Genomic DNA, 27,201 nt, shown 5'->3' with positions numbered 1-27,201 from the left:
TACATTTCAATATGCCATTCATTATATGTAGGCCATTGTGGTGTTCTCCAATGTCTTAATATACAAATTTTTCCTACAGTGAGTGCAATAGCTATCAATCGTCTTGTTTGGTTTGTGAGATTTGGGAGATCAGTAACATCATGTAATAGAACTAATTTTTCCATTAAAGGAATGGACACTTGTATAGCTCTGTGTGTAGAGGCAGTTATGGAAGACCAATATTCCTTCAAAATTGGGCATCGGAATAAAATGTGTAGTATATCACAGTCCTCCTGTGGGCACCTCCAACAGGTAGATCGGTGTAGTAAACCTGCTGACTTGAGTTTTTGTGGTGACCAGTTATGAAGAATTTTGAAAAGAGTACATTTCATACTGGCCTCTCTGATTCCCTTATCCATGTTCATAATAACATCCTCCCATTCCTCAACAGAATAAGCTACAGTAATTAACCCTTCCCATATGACATGAAGCTGTGCAAGTAATGGGTATGAGTGTAATTTATGCACTATGAGATTATAAAATCCAGAGACTACGCCTTTGAATTTCCCCCAAATTTTTAAGTATTGTAACACTGGGGAATCCTCAACTATCCAAGGAAAGGGTCCTAGTCTACGAAATAGGGCTTGTTTTAGTTGTAAGTATTCCCCTCTTGGGAGGCAGGGAGTTGAAATTCTATCTTAAGCATTTCAAAGGTTTGAAGCTCACCTTCTAAAGTGAGTAAGTGATCCAACATTTGAATACCTTCTCTCTCCCATATATCCCAGGATATAGTCTGTTTACCTATTCTAATATCAGTGTTATGCCATATGGGAGCCTTTCCAAGCAGTCTTGGGTCACTCTTAAGGAGTTTGTGGGCATGCATCCACATCTTAAGCATAGATTGAACAATATGGATGGAAGTTTGTAAAGCAGGTGATTTATGGGTGTAAGACATATGCAAACCTGAAGTTGCCTGTACAGTTTGTCTTTCAATGAGAACCCATAGTGGGGGATCATCCTGTCTGGGCCAAAGATAAACCAATTGAGATAAATGGAGGGCTGTCTAGTAATGCTCAATACACGGTAAACTAAGACCCCCATATCGCCTGTGAGCAATCAATTTTTAGATTTTAAGTCTAGGTCTCAGGGATCCCCAAATAAAGGTTTTAATACCTTTGTCAATATCTCGCAATATTGATATTATAACTGTCAAAGGCAACATACCTATAACATAAGTGAAACAGGGCACTATAATCATTTTCACTGCCTGTACTCTACCCCAAAAAGACAAGTTAAGATTGGACCATTTTTCATACTCTGACTTTGTTTTGGCAATAAGCGGATCTAAGTTATCTTGAATCATACGTTCAAGCCTGTGTTGATGTAAATACCTAAATACTTCAGGCGGTCCACTTTCCATTGGAAATTATAGCCCAAAATAGCTGCTTATGTTGTACCCCTGGACAATGGTAGAGCTTCACTCTTATTCCAATTGACTTTGTAGCCAGAAATGATCGAGAAGCACGAAATGGTAGACATGAGTCTAGGGAGTGAAGTAGGCAGATCAGTAAGTGTGAGCAATATGTCATCTGCATAAAGAAGTTTTTTTGAGATCCCTGCTGGTGTAGAAATGCCTGCTATTTGTGAACACTGTCTTATTGCCGCAGCCAGCGGTTCAAGTGCAAGAAGGAACAAAAGGGGCGATAAAGGGCAACCCTGGCGGGTACCTCTTTGCACTAAAAAAGATTTTGAAAGGAAACCCCCACAATTCACTTGTGCGGATGGTGTCTCATATAACCATTTGACCTTAGAGATATATTCATTGCCTAACCCCAGCCTATGTAGTGTACGGAACATATAGCTCCATTCAATTCGGTTAAAGGCCTTCTTGGCATCTAAGGATAAGGCTACTCTGTCTTCTCCAGCATCCTTGGAAAGCCAGAGTATGTGAGCCAAAGTGCGTAGATGGTTACAAGAATTTCTGCCTGGCATGAATCCCACTTGAGAATTATGTATGAGTTTAGCGATAACTTGTTTGAGTCTTTTGGCGAGAATGGTGGCTAATATCTTTGAATCTGTATTCAGAATGGAAATTGGACGATAGTTACTGCAGTATAATGGATCTTTCTCAGGTTTGGGAAGGACCGTTATGATAGCTTTATTTGTGAGAGAGGAGAGGCTACCAGTTTCCTCTGCTTCTTTATAGGCCTCATAAAGGGCGTCTATTGCTTCTGGTCTTACCCAACGGTAAAATTCCCCAGGAAAACCATTTTCTTCCGGTGCTTTATTGTATGGAAGATTAGAGATTGCTTGGGCAATTTCATCTTTTGTTATTTGGCCTGTCAGTATGAGCCGATCCTGTTCATTGAGGTGGGGAAGTGTTATTTTATCAAAAAATTCCTGATCTCTGTGGTGATCATCATCAAACTCTGAGCTATATAACTTCTCATAATAATCTGCAAATGTATTAGCTATTTCCTGGGTCTCAGTTATTAGCTTACCTTCAGAATTATAAATAGCTGGAATATCTGTGATAGCTTCTCTCTGTTTTAATCGTGCCGCTAGTAAACGACCGGCTTTTTCTCCTTGTTCGTAATTTCGAGCCTTAAGTCTATATAACATATATTCTGCTTACGAAGTATATAGTGTATTAAGCTCCATTTTAGCCTTTTCCAATCTACATCTGGAAGCTTCGGTTGGATTGGTAAAATGAGCATGTGTCAGGGTTTTGATATCATTTTCTAAAATAGTCTGTTGTTCTGTTCTACGTTTATTTGCTATGGCAGAATCTCTCATAATTTGCCCCCTAATGGTGGCTTTTGCAGCTGCCCATAAATATTGTGGTGAAGAAACTGAACCTTTGTTGTCTTTCATATAAGTAGTCAAATGTGATTGTAATTGTGCTTTTTCTGTCAGTAGTTTGTATCGGGATATGTTTAAACGCCATGGTTTCCTACAAGGACGTTTCAGACCCAAATCAAGCGGTAGACTGATAGGAGCATGGTCTGAAAGTGCAATTTCTAAAATATCACAATCAAGTACATGTGGTATGATAGAATGTGAAATAAGGAGATAGTCTATTCTAGAATAGGAATCATGTACTGCAGAGTGATATGTAAACCCCTTATCTGAAGGATGTAATAAACGCCAAATGTCAGTCAACCCATGATCTTCTCGGATGTCTCCCAGTATCGCTCTATCTCTGCCATGTGTTGTGTCTATGGGGCCCGTTCTGTCTAAGATCACATCTGGGGCAAGATTCCAGTCACCCCCCAGAGCTATTTTGTAAATTCCCATCTCTGTTGGAATTCTGTTTAGATGAAGGAAAAAAAGAGCTTTGTTTCCAACGGGGGCATAAATGGACCCCACTCCTAATATATTATTACCGATTTTAAGCTTGGCTAAAACAAACTGACCATCTTCATCTGACCAGGACTGTAGTATTTGACATTGCAGTGTTTTCCGTATCAGAATGGCTACAATAGTAATAGTATGGAACATAAGATCTCCTGATGTGTGAGAAGAAGGTTTGCAGCTGTAAAGAATCTGGCCTACCCAATCTCCTTTGAATTTTTCTGATTCTATACCGGATAGATGTGTCTCTTGAATGAGAGCAATATCTGTATGTTTGGAGGTTAAATAGGAAGAAATTTCTTCCTTTTAATGTAATTAGTAAAGCCATTGACATTGATAGACACAATGTGCATAGGACTAATTGTCATGATGCTAATTGGAAATGTTAGAGTATGTTTGTATTGTGTAAGAATGTATCAAAGAGGATAAAAGGGAAAGGAAGGTTGATAAATGATGTGGGAATATGGTAATGGAAAATTACTGAAGCGAGGAGGAGAGAAAAAAAAAGGATAATTAACCTGAAACCAATATGTGCAAATATGATCACAAAATATTGTTAATACTAAACTTCAATTGGTGTAAGTACATCTATCTACCTGCTAGAAAGGAAAAGAACACTACAAACAATTAATATCTTTCGTCGGTGGGTCTAAACCTCAATGCGAGACGCAGACTCCTCAGGGGCGAAAACCACACGTGGTAAACAGATTATGCAACGAACCAAGCCATGGAGTTATAAAGTCCATCTAGGAGATTTGTATATACAAATACAGTATGAGATATACATGTTGTATTGAACAACAATGTAGGAGAAAAAGAAATGAATCATATCCATCAGAGGTAATAACTGGAGTAAAACAGTAATAAAATTATATTACTACATAGCATGCATATATACTCATCTAGCTGGAAGAAGCAACAGTGGAAGGTTTAGCATCAGATACTTTATCAAAAGACGTGGATGACTTCAGAGGTGATCTCGATTTGTCTCTGGTATTTTCCTGTGTGAGTACTTCTACACAGTGGACCACTTTATCCCTGTCAGACTGTTTCTTAAAGGTACGGAGGTGTAATCTACCAGTACGGTGGGTTTGAGGATCATTCTGTAATTGAAGTTGACTGTTCATAATTGTTTCGGTCAGGGGTGGCGGTGTTAAGTACATGTGTTGGACCTATAAACTGTCCAGAAAGCGTACCAGATCTTTAGGCTCTATGTAATCTCTTGATTTCCCATCCATTGTGATCCACATTGTAGCAGGTTCTAAAAGACCATATTTAATATCCCATTTCCGAAGTCTTGGCCTAAGTTGCAGGAGCGCTTTTCATTTGACATTGGTTTCAGTGGAAAAGTCTGCAGCAATAAATACTTTATGGCCTTCTAAGTCATAAGGACCATGTTTGCGAGCAGCTATTAGTATTTGACGGACCTGTTCATGATGCAGGAGACACGCAATTATTGGTCTAGGTCTAGATTCAAGGGTTGAAGTTGAAGTTCTTGACCGAATCCTGTGAGCTCTCTGCAACTCAAGGGGATGCTCAAAAGATATGTTCAGTAGCAGCGGTATCAAGGTTAGTAGCAAGCTCTTCACATCATTATTCATTTCTATTTTTTCTGGAATTCCATAAAAGCGAACATTATTTCTTCGGGCCCTGTCTTCCAAATCTATTACTTTTTGTTTTAAATGCCAGATATCTGGACCCCAACACACTGCATTATCTAATCTTTCTTCCAAAAGGGTGGTTTGTTTATCTAGAGTTTCCACTTTGGTATGAAAAGAATTTAGGTCCATCCTCATAGACTTCATTTCTGTCGCGAGATCTGAGATTTTGACATCCATAGATCCCAATAGATCCCAATCGTTGTCCCACAGCAGAGATCTCTTTTAAAATAAGGTCCATAGAAGCAGTATCTTGTGGGACAGAAGTAGAAGTGCCCGAAGGTAGAGTGTTCCCTACTACTTGTGTAAACAAAGGCTTTCTATTAGGTTTTCGACTGGCCATTCTGTTATACTTCAATGTTAGAGAAAACAAGAAAGAAGTGCTGCCTACTAACCAAATATGATATCCAGTCGTCTCACAAAGCAGTTGGGTAGTAACACTATAAGCACAAATACATATTTGGATATGGACAGACTTCTGGGATTCTCAAAAATTATGGCTGCATGTCTTCAAACAAGGGGTGCTGAAAAACAGTCTATTAGAAATGCCACTCTGCTTTCCCATGTTTATCTAAGTTCGCTTTGCACCCTTTGCTGGTAGGATTTACCTTGTCTTCTTAAATATGTAGAAGAGGCTAAGCTGTCAAATGAAGAGAAATACCTTAGGTTTGAAAGTTCTCATATGCTTCCCCTGCGCCCTGTGAGAAGTACAAGAGTAATGCAAAAACACACAGCAGACTTTCCACTTCAAGAAAGGGAATTCCACTTAACTCTTCAGAATCAGGTTGTGTTTCCTGACAGAATGAGTAATTTTTCACAGACTATTGGGATTCTAGCAAATTATGACTGCATGTCTTTAAAACAAGGGTTGCTGAAAAACAGTCACCGGGCAATCAGAAATGTCACACGACTTTCCCCTGCTGTGTTTCCTGACAGAATGAGTTGTTTTTTCCACAGACTTCTGGAATTCTAAAAAATTATTCATGTTTTCAAACAAGGGGTGCTAAAAACAGGGTATCAGAAATGCCACACAGCTTTCCCCTGCCTAGCCAAATTCCCTCTATACTCTCTGCTAATAGGAATCCCCTTGTTACATGGCAGAAACTAAGCTGTCAAATAGAGAGATAAATACCTCAGAGTTTAAAGTTCTTATATGCTTCTCCTGTGTAATGTGAGCAATTCAAAAACGATTAAAAAACAGGCAGCAGCCTTTCCACTTCAAGAAGGGGAATTTCTCTTAACTCTTTAGAATCAGACTGTTTCCTGACAGAATGAGTCCTTTTTTCACAGACTTCTGGGATTCTAAAAATTATGGCTGCATATTTTCAAACAGGGGTTGCTGAAAAACAGTGTGTCAGAAATGCCACACAGCTTTCCCCTTTTTAGCCAAATTCCCTCTACACACTCTGCTGATAGGAATTCCCATGTTATTTAACAAAGTCTATGCTTCTCCTGTATCTGTGAGAAATACAACTGCAATTCAAAGACAATTCAAAAACACACAGCAGTCTTTCCACTTCAAAAAGGGAATTTCTCTTAACTCTTTAGAATCAAGCTGTTTCCTGACTGAATGAGTTGTTTTTCACAGACTCTCTCAGCTACAGAAATGGTGCTCTAATTTTCCCTCCACACTCTCCCTGACAGGAAAACACCTGCTCTTCCCCTCTGCCAGTGTGAAGAGGTCAACCAAAGTTCAAGAGTAATTAAATTCCCCTGAAGTTGCCTCAGAGTTAGCAAGGAAATTCACTTATCTCTTGAGCAGCTGACTGCTTCCTGACAGAATGATTTGTGAATCTCAGCTGAAGGAAAGACAGATTTCATTTTCATTGAAGAGCTGGTTAACTGAAATTTCTCATGTGAAAAATAGCCTTAAAGTTATGGCACTGTTGTCTCATTCATGTTGCTTTCATTCTGGCTCCAAGGACACCTGTTGACAGCTGAATTGAAGAATTCTCCCCTCCAGAGCCCCAGAGCTCTACACAGAGGCGGCCATTTCAGTCGGTGGCCAGACTCCGCCCCTTGTACCTGCACTTCTAACCACTGGAGGACAGTTCATGCAATTTGTTATTTTGTTCGAGGATTTGTGAGTTATATATACAGCAGTTTTTGAATTGTATACATGTACTGCAACTCACCTTTAAATGAGGAGGCAAAGATATTAGGTAGCTGTAATCCATCATTTTACCACTAGAAGGCGCAATTGCACTTCTCTTGCTATTGCAGAAGCGCCTTTAACTATCCTCTGAACTGTAACTTCAAGTTCTCACAATAGAAGCCACAGGAAATCATTGTCTTCTCAGGAAGCTCCAATGTGATCTTTGCTGTAATCTAATGCTTCACCACACATCTCCTCAACAGGAGGAGCTGACAGATACTCTCGAGGTCTATTTTAATATCTCACAAACATGGGTGTATGACACCACTTTTAAATGCTGAAGTATTGAGGTGTCCCTAACTGCAATTTAACATGTCGTAACGGGAGTGCAGAGTGTGGCAGACCCCTGCACCGCCAGCTTTCACTTCACAAACACCGTAGCAGAATATGACATCTCCTTACTCGCACCCGCAGTGCTCAAGAGCTAAAACCCCACTTATATACAGTTTCATTCATTCACCAGTAGAGTATAGGTTGCAGCAATGTTGCTGAGTTGCAGCAGTTGCAGTTTGTTTATGGTTAGGCTGTGGAACCAAAAGCACCCCTGGCAAAAATGGTCAAATCAGTCCTGTCTCCATTCCTCTCTGCTCTCTCTCTTTCCATCCATCCACTCTCTCCCCTCTCTGATATCTCTCCATCTCTATTGACAACCCCTTTACCTGCTGCAGTTAATCTCAGAAAGTTGGGAAAATTGACACAGGCACCAGCAGCGACCCAGGCTTTCAAAATTAGCCTCCAGTGGCTCCAGCCCACCAGGGAACTGCCCAATGATGGATTGAAAGGCCAGTCCGGCCCTAAGATTGCTGCTGCCTTGTACTCACATCAGTGTTTCCGTTTCTTAGGTGTTTGGAGGCCTCTGATCCTGGACAATGCTGGAGACCGAGACTGGAACTTGACGCTCTTGTATACTTCAAAAGACACCAATCAGGTATGAGCGCACTCTGTGGGTGCATGTACTTTTTGACAGACACCAATCAGGTATAATATAATACTACTCTATGTGTGGTCGAGGCAAGAAGAAGATCCTACTTGTATAGTTTGGCAGACACCAACTGGGTAGGAGTGCACTCTCTATAGTTTGACAGGCACCAACCAAGTTTGAGTCTGCAGGCCTGCTCTGCAGCAAGCTGTGCTTGAAATCCACCATGTGAGAATTTGGGTGTATTATATGATATGGCTGAGGGGCCTTATCTTACAATACACTCGCAAAAACTGTCTTGGGTCAAGTCAGGCTTGTTTGCAAACCTTAAGCTCACTCTTGAGTAGCTGTGGCTTTGAGCAGCAAGGCTTAGCAAAGGAACAATGTGTAGAGCATTTAGCAGCACCAAGCAACGGAATAAGACAGCCAAACAACAAAAAAGAGACACAACAAATTATAAAAATAGAGCATATTTTTTATGAGTTTTTAGAGTCCTTGATCATCAAAATCCACCGTAGTGTTTCAGAGATACAGATGGTAGAAGAAATAAATACTTTAAAATCCAACAGCAAACAAGCATTGATCAACAAAAACTTTGCAAACTTTTGAATAGTTTCAAACAGTTAGTTTGGCGACTCCAACTTGTATTGTGCAACCAAATCCGACAAAGCAGAGGTCTAGGAGTTTAGTAAGGTTACTTTGGACAGTTACCTGACCACCAGTGCCTTTTGCAATCCAGTTTCAGCCTTTAGGATCCGACCGCCATAGACGATAATGAAGTGGTACTGATGCTGGGGATGCAGGCAGAAATTATGCTCAAAGACGCTCCTAGTGCTGGGGTGAGGTGCTGTTGATCCCTCGGGTCCACAGGTGGGTTGAAGCAACTTTTACCATGGCACTTGGGGATCTCACGACGTCCTCTCTGCAACAGTAGAAAGCCAGCTGCTGTGGGGCTTCCTATCTCGCGACACAGCTGTAACATTGAATATGCTTGGCGAGGGCTAGTGTCCCTCTTGGGCAACAAACCTCATCTCTGACAGCTCCCCTGGTTCTGGCAGACATGGGTACAATTTTTGGCTGTCTCAGATTTGTCGCTTAGCATGCCCAGCGGCAACCAGCGTTGATCCCTCAGTAGTGACTACTGCTTTGTTGGTTTGGGCTTCCACAGCATTGATGTCCCTGGTGCTTTTCCAGGGGGTCAGCCGACTGACCCTTGAAATCACTGCTTCAGTCTGGGGCTGGGAATCAAGTTTTCCCCAGATCAGGAGGCACTAGCCCAAAGTGCGGCAGGCGCAGTCCTTCTAACAGTGCAGCCTCTCTTCATGCAGCTTAAAATGCAGCAGGATACTCCTCTCTTGGTCCTTTCTCCAAATCCACAGTATACTGAATTTCAGGGTGCCTGGGGTGCCCATTATATCCCAAGAAAATGCCAGAGTGGAGAGCATGATTAATAGACAATGGGCTAGTAGGTCCCTCCTCTTTGGTGACAAGGTTCTTTCGATGTGTTGCATTTGGCAATCCCAGAGCGCAATATTCTTGGCATTCTCGAGATCTGGACGTTTCTTAAACAGTGGGGAGCTTGGTAGCCCACCCCAGAGGTGTGGCTACCTAAAGGCTAATTGCCAACGGGAAAACTGGTTTGGAGATGGGTTTTCCCTAACTGGCCCCTGTCTCCAGCTTGTTTACAGGTACAAACGGCAGCCAATTCAAGTGTGTTGTGCCCTTTGAAGCTAGCCTTTTGGGCTAACACCCCTTGCAGCCTCCCTGGAGTAGAGGGGGTCACACCTCACTCTGCAGCAATTGCCTTTGTTCCTGACCCTGGGAGTCATTTACACATCTCCCCAGGTGGGCAGACAGCTGTCTGTGTGGCAGAACCTTTGTGAGGCCACTGGACTAGCTGGGGCACAAAGTGGCAGCTTTCTAAAAGTTGCTGAACTTTAAAAGTGACATTAATCTCGACTTGGGCATAAATACGGATGTAATGTCACGTTTAATTTGATGCCTTACAATACTCTCTTAGGTAGTCCCATTCAGAAGTTAGCCAGGCTGAGATGCCAGCCAGTAACCCCATGTTAGCCAATGGGGCTACTAAACAAATATTATTAAGGGAAAGATGGCTTTGCCATTGGTTTTAATGGCAAAGTCAAACAAGCAGTGTACACTCTGCTCTTCCAGTCTGCAGTGGCAGGCTGGTAGCCATATTGTAATTTGCCACACTCAGTGTGGCACAAACAGTGCCGCAGCCCTGCGTGGACACTCTACCTTACATGCCCTTGGTACCCTAGGTACCAAATACTAGGGATTATATATAAGTAAATGAGCACTTGCCAATTGGGTAAAGCCAATTCAACATAGCATAGATAATGGGTCAGAACACTGGGACTGGGGTCTGGTTAGCAGGCCTCAGTGCACTCTCAAAGTAAAAGTAGAAAAAACCAGCAGCTAATAGTCCAAATGGGGACAAAACATTGGAGGAAACCTGCAAAAAAACAGTTTCCTTACACACCATCATGTACTCTTCGACAGCCACCACTCAAGCACAACACATTCTTTGGAAGAATAGAGACATGAATGCGCTTCACACTGAAGCACACTTAGAAAGACATCAATCAAGTATGTGTGCTCTCTTTGAGAGGAAACAGACTGATCGTCACACGTTTTGATGTAGGGAATCCCTTCCAATGTGGAAGGCCTGTCCCCATTGCTCCTAATAAAAGAGGCTAACTTAAACGTTTTCCCCGGCACACGATCAGACTAGAAAAGAATTACTGCCTTTGGTTGATCTGCAGTGTGATGCCTTCTCTGGTTGCAAGGTAGCATTCACAGCTGCACATGCTGAATGAAGACAGCTGGTTCTGGGCTTCCCGTTGAGCTGGATGTAATGGCAGTCATGCGACTGAAATCTCAGCGAGGCTCTTTTAAGTGGAAGTGCTCTTCAAGCTTTAGGCTGGTAGTTAGAGGTAGTCCTATGGGCCTACAGGGAGCCGAGCAGGAACATGGAGCTTTCTCTGAAAGAATACTAAAAGTGTGCACAAACTATGCAGCGCTGTTTGTGCCACCCCATCGACATGGTGATTACCACTGGTCACATTCAACCCTCGGGGAGGGCGAGTGTCTCAACACAACCGCACCTCAAAAATCTCTGAGCAAGAGGCTTGAGTAGTCTGTTGTCTTTTAGTGATGTCAGGGGAGCTACCTGACATTGGGAGCCTATCAGGGCCTAGTGTCCTGTCCAGGTTCCATAACTTTATACTTTGAAGTAAGGCCTCCTCTTGACCTAGCCATTTTCCATACTATAGGCTCAAGAAAATACTTTACCTTTCCAGGGAGCTATCCTACGACGCAAGTCAGTCCAGATCTTCTATAAGGTGACCAGACCTTCACAGAGCAATGGCAGACCCTTAGCTTGGTGAGCGATGACACATGGGCTCCTCTCAACCTTGTCAACTTTAAGGAGAGGTGCAGATCTACTCTCCCAACCATCAGAGTTTTCAGACCAGCTCAAGAGGTGCATCCTCATCTGCTTCCCTGAGGCATTGGGACACAGCATTTGGGGCTCCTTGGGTAACTAGTGTAGCAGGGAAATTCCTTTCTCAGAACCAAGTGAGCTGTGGGCAGAGGGGCCCTCTAAACCCTGAGTATTGCTGTATTTCACTGTTCAAAAGTGGTTAGTGGGGGCATTACCTTTCTTTTTTTTACTAGAGCCCACGACATACTGGTTTTGTCACTGAGAACTGTTAAGAGCAACTTGGGGTTCTCCATTCAGAAACATATGGGGCCGTATTACAGTCAGTGCCCTGGGGGTGCAAGGGGCGTTTGCGCCCACTTGGGGCGCCCCGGGGCACTTTGGTATTACAGAAGGGGGCGCAGGTGCTTGTGCGTCCCCTTCAGTAATACCGATAGTGCAGGTGAACTTAAAGCGCCAGTGCTACCTTCAGGGGGCGTTCCCTCATTTGCATAGGGGCATGCCCCTATGCAAATGAGGGAATTCCTCTGCCTCTACGCCCACGCCATATTAGAGACGCGGGCGCAGAGGAAAAGAGGCTCTCAAGGGGTGCAGTCACGGTGCGCCACGTAGAAGGTGGTGGACTGTGAGTGCGCCCCCTGAGAGCAGCCCTTTGGAGGTGGGAAAGGGGTCTAATGCGCCCCTCAGACATCCCCTTGCAGGCGGGTGCAGTCACTGACTGCACCCGGCTACAAGGGGATCTTTAATCCTCTTCAAAAGTGCAGACGGGTTGCCGCCTGCACTGTGAAAACACAGAGCAACCACTCCGTGTTTTCACAGGAAAGCGCTACCCCCACGGCAGTGCAAGTTCGCGGCTGCACTGGGGCAGTGCATTCATCGTAATAGGGTGCATTTTCCTTGTTTGCACTGGGCGCAAACAATGAAAATGCGTAATACGGCCCATGGTGCGAACACATCATAAGGGACACATTCTTACAGACACTGACAGGAGCAAAACAGGTGCCGGCAACAATCTAGGTGAAGCAGATGTACTTTTATACCTCGAGAGGCACTGATCAGGTGTTCGTACTCTGTATCACCCCGGAGGAGATGGCGAACTGCACCATCATGTGGATTTTTGTAGAGGAGACATGCATACGTTTCAGAATTTTGTACAGTTGGTTCATCAATAATGAATGCATGCAGTCTTTGTGTGCCATGAACATCATCTTCATGAACACTCCATCAGACACCAAAGAGATATGGGCATATTTTTCAAGTGGAGGCATGCATTGCACCCGTTGTTCACTTTAACCGACAGGTCAGATTTAAGAGTTTACTAATTTGTAAACAGTGCTTAATTTGTAAAAAGAATAAGGGCCAGGACCCTCGCCAGGATGCACTGCAGGTTGCACCAGCCATTGCCTCTGCCAACACTGCCAACAACACTACAAACACATGTACTAACCATCATACTCCTACAAGTGTGATCATTCAGACTATTGCAGGCTCCCAAAGCTATAAGAATGGCTTGGACGGCAGGTATTAGTCATTTTTGATATATATATTGAATTAATAAACAACTGTGGTTGTGCTCATCTCCAAATAAGAAAAATAGCACCACCATGTGGCAGACGGCAGCAAGTGCCGGTGTTGACAATTAAATGCTGGTGTTGAGCACCAGAAACCACCAGCTCAAATGAATCAGTTGCATTTAAGGATACTTAGGCCTCAATATGAATGACCTTCAGGGGAGAAATGCAGGCCCCTGCAGCCCCTGCAGTGCAGAGGACCACCGACCCTTCAGGGATGACCCAACCCTTCAAGGGGCCCCAATCAGCCTAAGGTCATTGAATGTCTGTGAGATGTGGGAGACTCAAGGGCCCCTCGTCACATTATGCAGGAGGCCCCATGATTTATCGTTATGACACTGGTGACCCCATATCTCATTGTTAAATCTGCCCCCTACCCTCCGGGCGTTACGGATACATGGGGGTGAGGTGGTTCAGTTAACTCCTGGAGACGAGCTTACACATGGAAACCCGACGTTCCCATGAGACATAGAGAATTACCAGGGGGGTCCGTAATTCTGGGATTTTATTTCCCTAATGATTCCTTATTTTATGCCAGAATTTCAACCATAAACGTTATTTGCTTTCAGTCGTCAAAATCTCTTTGTGTAAAACCAAGCAGATTTGTGGTGTTCCTGTGGATTTTATAATTCCAATATGGCTGTTAACGCTTGTTAATACGCCCATTGGGATTGGGAGCACCGCGGCCCACATTTCAAAACGCAGTGATGAGCTATATTCACAAGAATACGGCGCACGCCTGTGTTTTCCCTAGCGCTGGTACTAAAAACTAGCTGCCTAGTGCAGGCAGGCACCCTTGCGCCATAGTGCAAGTGTGCCTGTGTTGCAGGAAATGAATGTTTATGAGCAGGAAGGTGTCCCTTCCTGCACATAAACAATCACTAATGGTGATTTGCATCTTCTATGTGTGCTGTAGAATGCAGCAAGATAGATGTAGCAAATTGCAATTTTTTTACTGTTTGTTTATGTGCATGAAGGGACACCTTGGTGCACACAAACATTCATTAAGAGCATTTTGCTATTTCTATGTGTGTTGCAGCACACATAGAAAAAGCAAAAATGAGGAGAAATAAAAGCATTTGTCTTTCTGCGCCATTCTAAGGAATTCTCTTGCATGGCGTTAGTTTTTTACGCTGCCTCAGATCTACACCTCCTTGTAAATCTGGGGCAGCGTCAAAAGCAATGGGTGTTGCGGTGGAAGGCTCACAGTAACACCCATTGCACGCCCCTTTCACACTAAGTGATGCGTGTAATGGGGTCTGAACACCGCTTTGTAAATAAGAAGGGGATATTGCCACCAAAACGTCGCTAAAATTGATGTTCTGATGGCGCTATCCCTTTGTAATATTTGCCCCTTTGTGTATTAGTAAAGCCCACTTTCTCCCCGTGAGGGATTTTATCATTGAATAATAAATGCTTATTGTCACCTAACTCAATGCACTCCTTTTAGTGATCTGAGAAGGATGAAAGGCTGGGCGAATTCACCAGAATTCGAACTTGTGACTATAAAGTCAAACACAGATTCCTGGAGTGGATGTATTAGCCCACTAATCACTCCGATTGGGCTGCATCCACCTCTGGCCTGCAGGTTATCCAGAACTAAGATGCAGGTGCGGCTGCTGAGCTATGGATAGTCCTGAGTCCAGGATGGATCCATAAGATCTTGCTGACAAAGACAGAGAGGCATTTGGACCATCCAGCTGAGTTAGTTGTTGGGGCAAAGACTGGGCTAACAAGTTCCAGTGCCATCCTGCTCATTCTAAGACCTGTATCTTTGCTGGTATTTGAGAAGATGCACAGCCATCCACTGTAGTGAGCACATTATGCCAGTCAGTCAGTCAGTCAAAGCTTTTATTTCGGTAAAATACCATAAAAAGACATAAATAGTAATATACATTAAAACATGATTAAATAAACATTGTGTAGAGTGTGATCCATTAAAACATTAAAATTATTTCATAAAAAATATACAGTGAAGGAACGTGGTTTTTCCACAAAGACAAATTGTTAAAATTGTATCCAGGGCCAGAGATATACTCACTACACCTCAAAGTACTGTAGTGGCAATATAGGTAATGCTATAATCAGGGTAAATGAGTGGCAGAAATCATAAATTTGGACCTTGTGAACCACATTGAGAGAAGAAATTTGGCCATTGCAAACACTATCAATGGAGTAGTATCATATTTCAAAATTCTAAACACCTCCTTGTGGTCCCTGAGACCCCTAGACTTGCATAACTGGACGATCCACTTTTTTCTTGCAATGATATATAAAGGGCAGAAAAGGACAACATGCAACTCTGTTTCACAGGTAACAGTACATAAAGGACACGTGCTTACGGGATCCGAAACGTTGGACCATCTATGTGTGAGATCCCTCAGCGGTAGCGAGCCGTGTCTGAACTGGATGTAGAGTTTCTTTGCCAGAGGTGGTTGGATAACGTCCAGGAAAACTTCAAACTGGGGACTAAACTTAATATCCAGAAAGGTGTCAGTAAGCCTACCCAGAGAGGAGTGGAATAAAATTCCCTTCCGATATGATTTCAAGACCTCCCGCAGTGATTTCTTCGAAAGTGCACGGCAGGTCTCTTCCGGGGCGGACCATAGGTTCCCCATCCCAATTGAGTAGCAGAGGTTCTTTATATAGGTAAGCCAAGGGATCTTATCCGATTTTCCCCTTGCCAATATATCACCAAGATCATACCTATAGCTTACCAACTCAGGCGTTGACCAAAGACGCCTCCAGAACTGGAGAGGACGGTTCAGGGCAATCTCTTCTATGGGAACCAGACCCAGATCCCATCTCAAAGGGGTTAATGGAGTGCTGACAGGTAGTTTCAGCAATCTCCTAATAAAGGAATTCTCAATAGTAGAGAGGGAAGCGGGAATGGAATATCCCCATAGTTCAGCGCCATAGAGCGCTCCTCCTCTAGCTTGAGATTTATAAATTTCCATGGGGGGCCCAAAGGTTTAAAGGAGGTATTGTTAAACACCTTCAGGATACCCCCCACTGATTGAGATAGTTTCAAATTGGCCTTCGCCAAATGGGACCCCCAATTCATTTGATCATTAAGGGTCACCCCCAGATACTCAAAAGTGGCAACCCTATCCAGCTCAACATCTCCCAGCTTAGGGTGGGGGCAATTAAATGAATTGGAACCGAAAACCATAAATTTAGTTTTGGAAAGATTCAGTTCCAAATCCCTGATTTTACAGAAGGAGCAGAAGGCCTCTAATGTACGCTGGATGCCCATGTAAGATTTAGATAACAAAAGCGTATCATCCGCGAACATTAGGGCCGGGACCTTACGCCCCGCCAGTACAGGGGAGTCCAAGTTAGCGGTGCACAAGAGATACTCAATCAACCCATTGATAAAAAGGGAGAAAAGAGTGGGGGCCAGGACACAGCCCTGTCTCACACCCTTTTCAACCGGGACTGGCCCAGAAATTTCCCCACATCTCCCATATCTCATCCTTGCATAAGTGCCAGAGTGGAGGCGTTTAAATAAGTGGCAAAGGTAGGGGGAGCGCCCATCTCTAACAAAAGGGCCCATAGTTTTTCCCTTTGGACCATATCAAAAGCGGACCGAAGGTCCACAAAAATCAAATAAAGATTACCAGCACCCATGCTGACTGACTTCCAGTAGATCAATAGTAATCTAAATAATTGATCGATGGTGGAAACCTTTGCACGGAACCCCGCCTGGAGGGAGGTTAGAATTTGTTGATCCATCCAGGACTGCAATCTGGATAAAAGGACTCGGGCAAACAGCTTCTGTAGAACATCAATCAAGCTTATGGGGCGGTAATTGGCTGGATCCAACGGGGAAGATTTTTTGTAAATGGGTATAATTTCTGCACCCAACCAGGTCTCCGGGATTCTAAGGCCCTGCAAAATGGCATTAAAATACACACAAATATAAGGGGCCCAGATTTTTACATCACTTCTGTACAGGTCACCAGGGATCCTGTCAAGCCCCGGGGCTTTCCCTACTGATAGGGAGTTGAGGGCCAATTCTATTTCTGAAAGAGAAAAGGATCGGCTCTCAAGTTCTTCCTGGCCCGACTGGTCCATTGCAATATCAATCCACGAGGTGCCCGGATCGGGGCCACCCCTGGAATTACTGACCGAAAAGAGGGGTTGGAAATGGGCAAGCCAGACCTCCTCGCTGAGATTAGGAATAATTGCAGGGCTGCTGGCTACCGTGCCCGTTCGAACAATGTTCCAAAACGCCCTCGAGTCGCGGTCTACTAAAGCTTGCAATAAATTTTGCCACCTTTGATCCTCCCACTCGGATTTTGCCTCCTTGATCAGGTTTTTGTAGGTGGCCCTCGCCGCCCGGATACTAAACTGAGTGCCCACTTTTACTTCTTTTATCAGGGCAGTCTTGGCCCGCCTACAAGAACCATTAAACCAGTGCTCGGGCCTAAGGGGCCTTGGTTTTGAGGCAGTAGGACTATAAAAGAAGCCAGCCAAGGTGCCAAGGAGATCCTCATGAATGTTCTGAAAGTCGAGGAGGCGGGTCTGCGGAATGTCCCCAGTGGGGCTCAGAAGGTGGGAGACTGCTTCCAAAGAGCAGGTCACACTGCTATATATAGCTGCAAGCTTTAGGTCATCGGACACTACCCTTGCCCACCTAATCCGTCTACCACCTGCCGCTAACACCAGATTCTCACTATTTGTTGGTGATTGGAGCTTATGAATTCCACTGCCACCGATCTTGTTGACCAATTCCAGTGACAGTAGGTTGTGATCACTATCGACCAGTGGAATAACAGAAAAGGCTGCCAGATGGCCCCAAAATTCCACGTTCACCAGAAGATAGTCGATAGTCGAACAGCTCCCGGGTCTATTAAAAGTAAAAGACCCCGGCACGTCCGGGCAGAGTCTACCATTGCAAGCCCTCAGGGAGTGTGCAATGGTAAACTTATTGATCTCGAGGGCTAGAGGGGAAAGACGTTTGGCGGGATAAATAATAGGGTCTGGGATTAAATAACTTTCATCCTCGTCACAGGTGGGGGAGGGGATCCCAGAAAGGGGTTCGAAGTGGCAGTTAAGATCTGCACCAATTAGTTTATGGGACGCAGGTGGAAGAGAATGTAATACATCACGAAGGGCGCCCAAAATCGACAGACCCAACTGTACCGGGTGAGGACGCAGATAGACATTTATTACTACCAGCGAATAACTAGCAGGGAAAGTGAGTATCAGACACAAAATGTCGGGTGACTTTGAGTCTAATAACTTTACTGAGCACCCCAAGTGTGTTGCAACCCATACTACTAACCCCCCCGAAGGTCTGCCTCTCGCCCCTTGGACTGCTGGGGCCGAAAACGATGCATAGCCCACCCTCCATGGTATGGACCGTAACCATGTTTCTTGGAATATGCAGATGTCGTAATTGTCCATTAGCTCTCCCCACTCGGGGTCAGAGAGTTTGGACTCCAGTCCAGCCACATTCCAAGACCCAACTAGAGGTCTTCGAGTGAGTATACGGGGAGGGCTATCAGCCAGGGGGAGGGAGGAGGGGGGGCAGTGGGAAGCAGAATGCTCAAGGGGGCCCAACACAGGGCTTCCCTCCATAGCGCTGGAGCTCATAGATGGAGGAGGAGTGGGCCCAGAACCACTCTCCGTGCCAAATGCAGCCGAAGGGAGAGCCGTCTCCACACCAGTATCGTCCCTAGCCTGATTCCCCCCCGAAGGCGGATACCCTCCCTTGCTGAGCCTCAGGGGTGATGGTCAGTCCACAGAGTTGAGCACGTCGAAACGGTTTTCAACCGGGATATTAAAGTAAGTGTTGTGAGAGGCCTGATGAAAATACGGTAATTCCACCGGATTCAAAGTATTGGGGATGGAGTAAAAGTACCCCAAATGCGATGTATCAATGGTTCCTGATTTGTGGTGCCCACCCTGCTCCAGTATGTGTCCAACTACTCTAGGGTCCCTAAAATTAATCAGGACACAATCCCCACCAATGTCCTTTAGGCAGGTCCCCAGCCAGCTAACCCTCCGAACAAAGAGGATCTCCCCTCTCCCAGCTCCCTCCAATGGTCTATTTTTGGACAACCAGTGGATGACTTTGTTTTTTAATTCAAAGTAAGATTCCCCCCTACCATTCGTTAGAGGAGGAACTCCAGTTAGCACAGTCACATAGGGTGCTGCCTCGGGGGGAAGCTGTACAAGAGGAAGGGAACCTTCCAGGCTCCGTAGGGCTCGGTTCCCCCCCCCCAGGAGGAAGGATCCTATCCCCGTCCGAACTCCGAAGGGCTGAGTCCCTGCAACTAAGGGACTGTTCTCGTGATGAAACAACAATAGGGGCTCGGAGCAAAGTCGGGGGCATACGGGGACCAGCAGGGAGGGAAGGGGCAGTTGGCTGCACCAATGGAGGCTGGACTGAGACCGTAGCTGTATGGTTCGAGGGTGAAATTATCTGGCTTAGGGGGGTAGGGTTATTAGGCGTTACTTGAATACCGGCACCCTCCGTACTACCCGAGTTATGCAGTAGATCGTGATTTATCTGCTTCTTCCCGATACCTTTGGTATTAACTAGAGATACCAACCTATCAATTTTGGATGACAGGGTTTTTAAAAGGAGGTTTAGGGACTGATCTATGTGTGACTGTAGGTCAGTTAGTAAAGTAGTCACCCAGGTCGGAGGGATAGAAGTAGGAGAGTGATGGGTCAAGGCCGAGAGAGCAGGGCTGTCTGCAGGGGGGGCTGGTAAAAAACTCCTTTTTCTGAATTTCTTTTTTTTTTTTTCTTGGCTTTACCTGCTTCGTGGGGGCCACTATAGAAACGAAAGAGGATGATGATGGGCCAGCTTCCTCTTGTTCAGGCTCATCTATTTGTGCCTGGGCACACGGTAATTGGGTAAATGAGGGCAACATTGATGACATAGCATCAGGATCCACCTGGTATGAAGAAAAGTCAGCCAATCCATCAGGAGGGGGGGCCATATTAAATGCCGGGGTAATCGACAACCGTCTTTCGGTGTTTTCAATGGCTGTAGCCACCACCCCAATTGTCTTCTGCAGCATTTTATCTATCGCAGTGAGACTGGGGATCTGCGGGTTGGAATTGGCTAGCTGTCTAGTCATAGGGCGGCTTGCAGTAGGTTTAGAATGCTTCCCCATGATTCCAGTGAAACCAACAGCGAGTATATTTCAATGAAAAACCCCTAACACAAATACCTAAAATCCAAACAGTATAGGATAAAAGAAACACACTCTATGCACAGCATAAGACTGACAAATACATAATAAAAATGTCAATGACCAATGAAGGTTAGTTCAGACTGACCCCAAATCCACAGCTAAGAGGTGCGGCCCAGCCCGGCCTCCTTTGGCCCCTGACGGCCACAGACGGCCCGCCCTTTGCCCGGGCTTCGCCCGGCGCTGCCCGCGCGCGTCCCGCGACGCGGGGGCTGAGTTCGAATTTAAGCGCCTCCGTGCGCGATAATGACGAAAGCGGACTTCCGGCGCTGAGGCTCCTGGGGGCTGTAGTCCCTCCTACGCTCTGTGGCCGCGGTGAGATGGGAGTGCGGCGGCGGCAGGAGGGCTGCGTAGATGGCCAGCAACAGCACCGGGACCAGGTAAGGAAAAAATCACAAGTTGTGGCAGGATACCGCTAAGTTCAAAGGACGCACATTATGCACATTCTAGAGCTTGCTGTACTCCGTGCACTAATATAGGCGTAGACAGTCATGTATAATTACAAACTAATAGAGGTGCAGTCACTTCAGCATCTCTTCCAAACTGAACATGCCATAGTCTTTTGCAAACCTGGAGGTCATAGACCCAAGGTTTCACGTATGCAGCTTTGTTCTGATTAGCTGAGAGTAGGAGGACAGGAAGAGGGACATAAACATTGTCAAAGATTATAGGCCTGGCTTTTTAGTTAGTGGAAGCGTCAGATAATAGTATCTCAAGTTTGTTTGTGTTGCCCCCTTGCTGAAAGGTCCACGTTAGCAAAGTTAAGCTGCATAGTAGGTACTTTTGACAAGGGGACATTACTATTTTTGTATCTATAAGGGAGGCTATATCCCCCCACCCCTCCCCCCAATTTGTGAAACACATTGTGTCATTGCAACAAGCTATGGCATCAAGACAGCACACACTTTCTAAACAAAAGATCCACACATGAGCATATTATAATATTGTTACATCATCAAAGTAAATACATAAAAGAACAAACACCCACTCTAAAATATAAATTACACATCATGTTCAATTTGCAGTCTAACAAATCTAATTGGTACACAAATGAGAGAATGTAAGCATCCATAACATGCCATGTCCTCCAAGGACAGCCCGTCGAAGCAATGGCAAACCCTGAAAAACTCATACAAATGAATGGCTTTAGGGGATTATCAAAAGTTCATTCTCTCTTTTGCTCAGCGTTTTGTAGTTTTTAGAAGAAAGGATAGTGTGAGGTCTTCCAGACAGCTAGAACTGTCTGCAGTGAGACCTACAGCAGGGTTCACTTCTCTAGCTCTATCCTGATGGACTGAGAGCCATAGGACAGGAAGGAGGTGGAGCTAGATTTCACTTATAGAGGGCTATACTGATCCACTGAGGCCAGTAGGGAGGATTAATCGGTCTTTCTTAAAGTGGAGCAGAGTTTGCATTTGATTATACATCAAATTGAACAAAATGAGGCCAGACCAAAAAATGTCACTTTGGAGACACCTAACAAACCAGCTACCCTCCTTACCAGGGATAGATAACTACAGACCAACTACAATAGCTTCCCTTCACATGAACAGGAATGTAAATGATGCCACCGGATTCCATCATGGAGCTGCAGAGGACATTACTTACAACATCTCAGTCCTGAATTGATAATTCTTATTGCTTAGTCAAGGGAGTATTTTATGCGTAAGTTCAGCATCTTTCCGGTAAATCAGGTGACATAATAAGCTCCCATATGTGAAAAAGCTGATACAGAGATAAAAAATGCTTAACTTTAAACACCATTTCCCTTTAAAACCAAATATAAAAGAAAAGAAAGTACCTATTTGCACAGGTTCAGAATCTGACGTGCCACAGAATAAAATATATTTATGGGCCTACTAGTCCTAAAACAGACCCCACCTCCATATAGGCCTAATTCCCCCACCACCTTACTACTGTCTACCACAGCCGCCTGTGGCATGCTTCTGTGTTACAGTAGCGCCCAGACCAATGTAGGGCAATAGCAGGCAATGGCAGATTTCACCGCCATGGTCATGTCGCAGCTGTAACTGGAGGCCAGGGCCTCCAGGCAGACCCTATACCTGGAAAGCAACCCCCAGCCGTGGAGAATTTCCAAGATCCCCTTCACCACCATGCATCTGGGCTTTTCCTAGGGCCTATAGGAGCCGGTGATCATGGAAACCAGTAGGATTTTCTAGCTGGTCCCAGAGTTTCCTATTATAAGGGGTATTTGTACAGCATGTTACCAGGGTTTGTATCCTGTTGGGATCCCAGGTGGGCTACAGCTGGTCTGTGCCTCTCCTTTGTAATATTGTACTGTTAGAAAGGATGGACGGACCGGGAGGGTCGGCCGGGGTCAGGAGGAGAGGTCTCCGGGGAGAGCCGTCTCCAGCGATCGTACAGACAAGTAACTTCCCCTCCACAGACAGATACCACACACGGATAAGGTTCAGTGTTCTTTATAAGCTCTTCTTAAAGTACGGTTGAATGGTACAAGGAGGTCTGGACTCAGGGGTCCCCTCGATTCAAGTCTCTCAAAGCAGGGTAAGGGGTAGCGGGACAGTCTGTCTACCAGTCAGGTAGTTTGGATGAGATGATGATTAGCTCACAATCCTCGAGCTTAGTTGGTACGGGCCGCGGCAGCGCCAGCAGGTCCCGGAAAGATGGTCGATGTACGGTCCGCGGCAGCGCCAGCAGGTCCCGGTGAGGATGGTCGTTACAACGGGCCGCGGCAGCGCCAGCAGGTCCCGGAAAAGATGGTCGATGTACGGTCCGCGGCAGCGCCAGCAGGTCCCGGTGAGGATGGTCGTTACAACGGGCCGCGGCAGCGCCAGCAGGTCCCGACGAGGATGGATGTTGTAGAAGGCCGCGGCAGCGCCAGCAGGCAGGACGATGGTTCACAAGAGCGGGCTACGGCAGCGCCAGTAGTCCGTCAAGGCTGAGTTCTCTCGGTGTCTCTCGACTCCAGGATACAACTGCCTTCCTGCTCCGGAGTTGCCCCAGTTATAGGGCAGCCGCCCTTTGATGTCCGGACCCTCGCACTTGGAGGTCGGAGGTCCCGGGATGAAGGTGTCCAGACACCCAGCAGGGGGTGGAGCCTGCGCCTGGGGGAGCTGGAGGCGATCGGCACCTGGCGGGGGAAGAGCTCTTGACACTTCGTCCTCCCATTGACCTGCCAAGTGGTCCGCTCACCTCCCGGGTGGATGGTGGTGCCGGGATGTCGGGGCCGGCCAGGCCCGGGGTTAGGGTCGGGGCGAGGCCACGCGGCCTCGTGGTGCAGGGCCCAAGATGGCGGCTTGAACCGGCCGGGGGAGCCGGTGGGGCTGGGCCCCGTGATGAGTAGAGGTCCGAGGGCAGAAGATCCGTCGGGAGACGGGGTACAGGTGCTTTTCGTGGATTATGCCTGGTGGGCCGGAGCTCGGGCCCTGTCGTGCGGGGAGGGAGCAAGCCCTTCGTGTGGCCTGTCCAACATGCGTCCCCCCCAGCTGAAGGCGGGGAGAGTCACCCATCTCCTTGGGGACTCTCTTCGTCGAGGCGGAAAAAGCGGGACAGGCCATCCGCGTTGGCGTGGTCTTGGCCTGGTCGGTGCTCCACAGTGAAGTCCATTCCCTGCAGGGAAATGGACCAGCGCAAGAGTTTTGGGTTCTCCCCCCGCATCTGCATCAGCCACTGCAGGGGTCGATGGTCGGTTTGTACCCGGAAGTGGGTACCGAAGAGATAGGGCCGGAGCTTTTTGAGGGCCCACACCACTGCGAAGGCCTCCCTCTCGATGGTGCTCCAGCGCTGTTCTCGGGCCAGGAGACGTCGACTGATGAAGGCCACAGGCTGGTCATGACCTTCGGGGTTTATCTGAGAAAGGACGGCTCCGATGCCGTGGTCGGAGGCGTCGGTCTGTACCACGAATTCCCGACCGTAATCGGGGGCCTGGAGCACAGGGGCGGTGCACAGGGCGGCCTTCAGCTTCTCGAAGGCCGCTTGACAATCGGGGGTCCAGTTAATTCGCTTCGGTTGGTTCTTGGACGTGAGACCCGTGAGGGGCCCCACGATGCTGCCGTAGTCCTTCACGAACCGCCGGTAGTAGCCGGTGAGCCCCAAGAAGGCTCGGACCTCGGTCTGGGTGACGGGGGGCTGCCAGGACTGGATGGCAGCAATCTTAAGTTGTAGCGGGGCCACCAGCCCGCTTCCCACTTGGTGCCCAAGGTAGGTCACAGACCCTTGGCCAATTTGGCACTTGCCGGCCTTAATTGTGAGGCCGGCCCGCTGGAGGGCCTGTAGGACCTCTTGGAGGTGACGGAGGTGGTCGGGCCAGTGGCGGCTGTATACAGCGATATCGTCCAGGTAGGCAGCGCTGAACTCTTCGAGCCCCGCCAAGACCTGGTTCACGAGGCGTTGAAACGTGGCGGGGGCATTCTTCATGCCGAAGGGCATGACCTTGAATTGGTAGTGGCCATCGGGGGTAGAGAAGGCTGACCGTTCCTGAGCCCTGGGTGTGAGGCCGATCTGCCAGTAGCCCGCTGTTAGGTCGAAGATACTGAGGTAGCGGGCGGCCCCCAGCCGGTCGATCAGCTCGTCTGCTCGGGGGATCGGATGAGCGTCGGTCCGGGTGACAGCGTTCAAGCCCCGGTAGTCGACGCAGAATCTCAGTTCAGGTGCGGTGCCGGGGGCAGCGGCTTTGGGGACCAATACAACCGGACTGGCCCAGGGACTGTCCGAGGGCTCGATGACCCCGATTGTGAGCATCTTGGCCACCTCCTCCTGTATGCAGGCCCGTACCCGATCTGGTACGCGGTAGGCCCGGTGTCGGACAGGGGGACTGTCCCCGGTGTCCACGTCGTGCAAACACCAAGGGGTGACCCCGGGGGTGAGGGAGAACAGGGTAGCGAACTGCAGCAGGAGGTTCCGGCAGCCCTGGCGTTGCTCCGAAGTGAGGGCGTCAGAGAGCCGGACCCCGTCCACGGAGCCGTCATTCTCCTGAGTCTTCAGAAGATCCGGGAGGGGTTCGGAGTCTTCCTCTGCCCCACTGTCCGTAGCCATCAGGAGGCTGAGTTCTGAGCGCACAAAGTGTGGTTTGAGTCGGTTGGTGTGGAGGACCCGAAGGGGGTTCCGGGAGGTCCCCAGGTCGATGAGGTAAGTGACGGGGCTTTTGCGCTCGACCACTTTGAAGGGCCCCGTCCACTTATCTTGCAAGGCACATGGTTCGGTGGGGGACATCACCCATACTTGTTGTCCAGGCTCGAACTCAACGGAGGAGGCATTGTGATCATACCACTTCTTCATGTCCTCCTGGCTGGCCTCGAGGTTCGCCTTGGCCATCTCTCTGAAGCGCCGGGTCTGATTGCGTAGGGCCAGGAGGTATTTGAAGACGTCTGGAGGGGTCTTTAGTGGGGCCATCTCCCAACCTTCTTTTACTAGGCTGAGGGGCCCTCGCACAGGGTGCCCGTACAGGAGTTCGAAAGGGCTAAAACCGAGGGACTTCTGGGGAACTTCGCGGTAGGCGAAGAGGAGGCACGGGAGTAGTACATCCCACTGGCGACGGAGGGGCTCTTCCAATCCCCCAATCATCCCCTTGAGGGTGCGGTTAAAACGCTCCACTAGTCCGTTCCCTTGGGGGTGATAGGGGGTCGTGAATCTGTAGGTGACCCCGCATTGTTGCCAGAGGGACTTCATGTATTTGGATATAAAGTTCGTGCCTCGGTCGCTGACGACTTCTCGGGGGAAGCCTACCCGGGAGAAGATCCCCATTAGGGCCCGGCCAACCACCGGAGCTGTCACGGTCCGTAGGGGCACCGCCTCGGGGTAGCGGGTGGCATGGTCCACCAGTACTAAGATGAACCTGTGTCCTTGTGCCGTGCGGGGGTCCAGAGGCCCCACGATGTCTATCCCCACCCTCTCGAACGGGGTGGTGACCACAGGGAAGGGTTGCAGAGGGGCTTTCAGCTTCCGACCACTCTTCCCGCTGGCTTGGCATGTGGGGCAAGATCGGCAGTGGTTCAGGACGTCGTTCCTCATCTTCGGCCAGAAAAAGTGGGTCACTAGGCGGTTGTACGTTTTATCTTGGCCCAGGTGTCCAGCCAGGGGGACATCGTGGGCCAGGTTGAGCAGAAAGTCTCTGAAGCGGAGGGGTACCACCAGTACTCGACCGGCCCCCAGCTCGGCGATTCTTTGCTCGCTGTATAGCAGGTCGTTATCCCAGTAGACCCAGTGAGTTCCGGTGGAGTCCCCTGCGTTCTGGGCGCTGGCTTGTTGGCGGAGTCCCTCGAGGGAGGGACAGGTCTTTTGTTCCTGGCGGAACTGTGCTTGGGTGGGCCCCCCCTCTTGACGCCACTGAGCCAGGTCAGGAAGGTCCTGGGGTTGCGCGTCCCCTTCGGCCGTCGGGTCTGGGAGGCTGGCCTCGTCGTTGTCTTCTACTGGGGCGACTGGGGGCGGAGGTGCTGGCCATTCTGGTTCTTCTGATCGAGGGACGGCACGGGCGGCCATGGACCGGGTGGTTATGCAGGCCCAGTCCGGGAGGCCCAGCATCCCCAGGTGCTCTCTTCTCTCAACGGTGGCCCACGGGGAACTCTCGAGGTCATTCCCCAGGAGGCAGTCCACGGGGGCATCGTCCCGGACCGTCACCTTCAACAGGCCGGAGACCCCTCCCCATTCGAATGGAACGCAGGCCATTTGACACATACTTTCAGAGTTGTCTGCCGAGCGGACGGGGCAGAGAATGTTCGGCAGGATCTGCTCGGGCTTCACCAGGTGACAGCGGACGGCCGTCACACTGGCGCCTGTGTCACGCAAGGCCTCGGCTCGCTGTCCATTAATGGTCACCCACTGACCGTATTTCCTGGTGTTAGCGGGTAGGGGAGCCCGCGGGACCATGTCTCTTCCCCCTAAGCACGCCAGGACCATGGCGGCCGG

At 47.7% G+C, this 27,201-nt stretch overlaps 1 protein-coding gene across 2 annotated transcripts in view; it reads left to right on the top strand.

Annotated features, from left to right (window-relative positions):
* Nucleotides 1-27,201, top strand: part of GUCY2C (guanylate cyclase 2C) — a 489,600-nt gene that overhangs the window by 160,423 nt on the left and 301,976 nt on the right. For both annotated transcript variants that reach the window (XM_085601431.1, XM_085601430.1), the window contains exon 9: nt 7,989-8,074. In XM_085601431.1, coding sequence (XP_085457557.1) covers nt 7,989-8,074 — 86 coding nt within the window. The remainder of the gene's footprint in view (nt 1-7,988; nt 8,075-27,201) is intronic.

This window comes from Triturus cristatus, chromosome 4_2, assembly GCF_964204655.1.
Source record: "Triturus cristatus chromosome 4_2, aTriCri1.1, whole genome shotgun sequence".
Classification (NCBI taxonomy): Eukaryota; Metazoa; Chordata; class Amphibia; order Caudata; family Salamandridae; genus Triturus; species Triturus cristatus.
The sequence above is the reverse complement of the archived record's forward strand: the minus strand, read 5'-3'. Positions and strand labels throughout refer to the sequence as shown.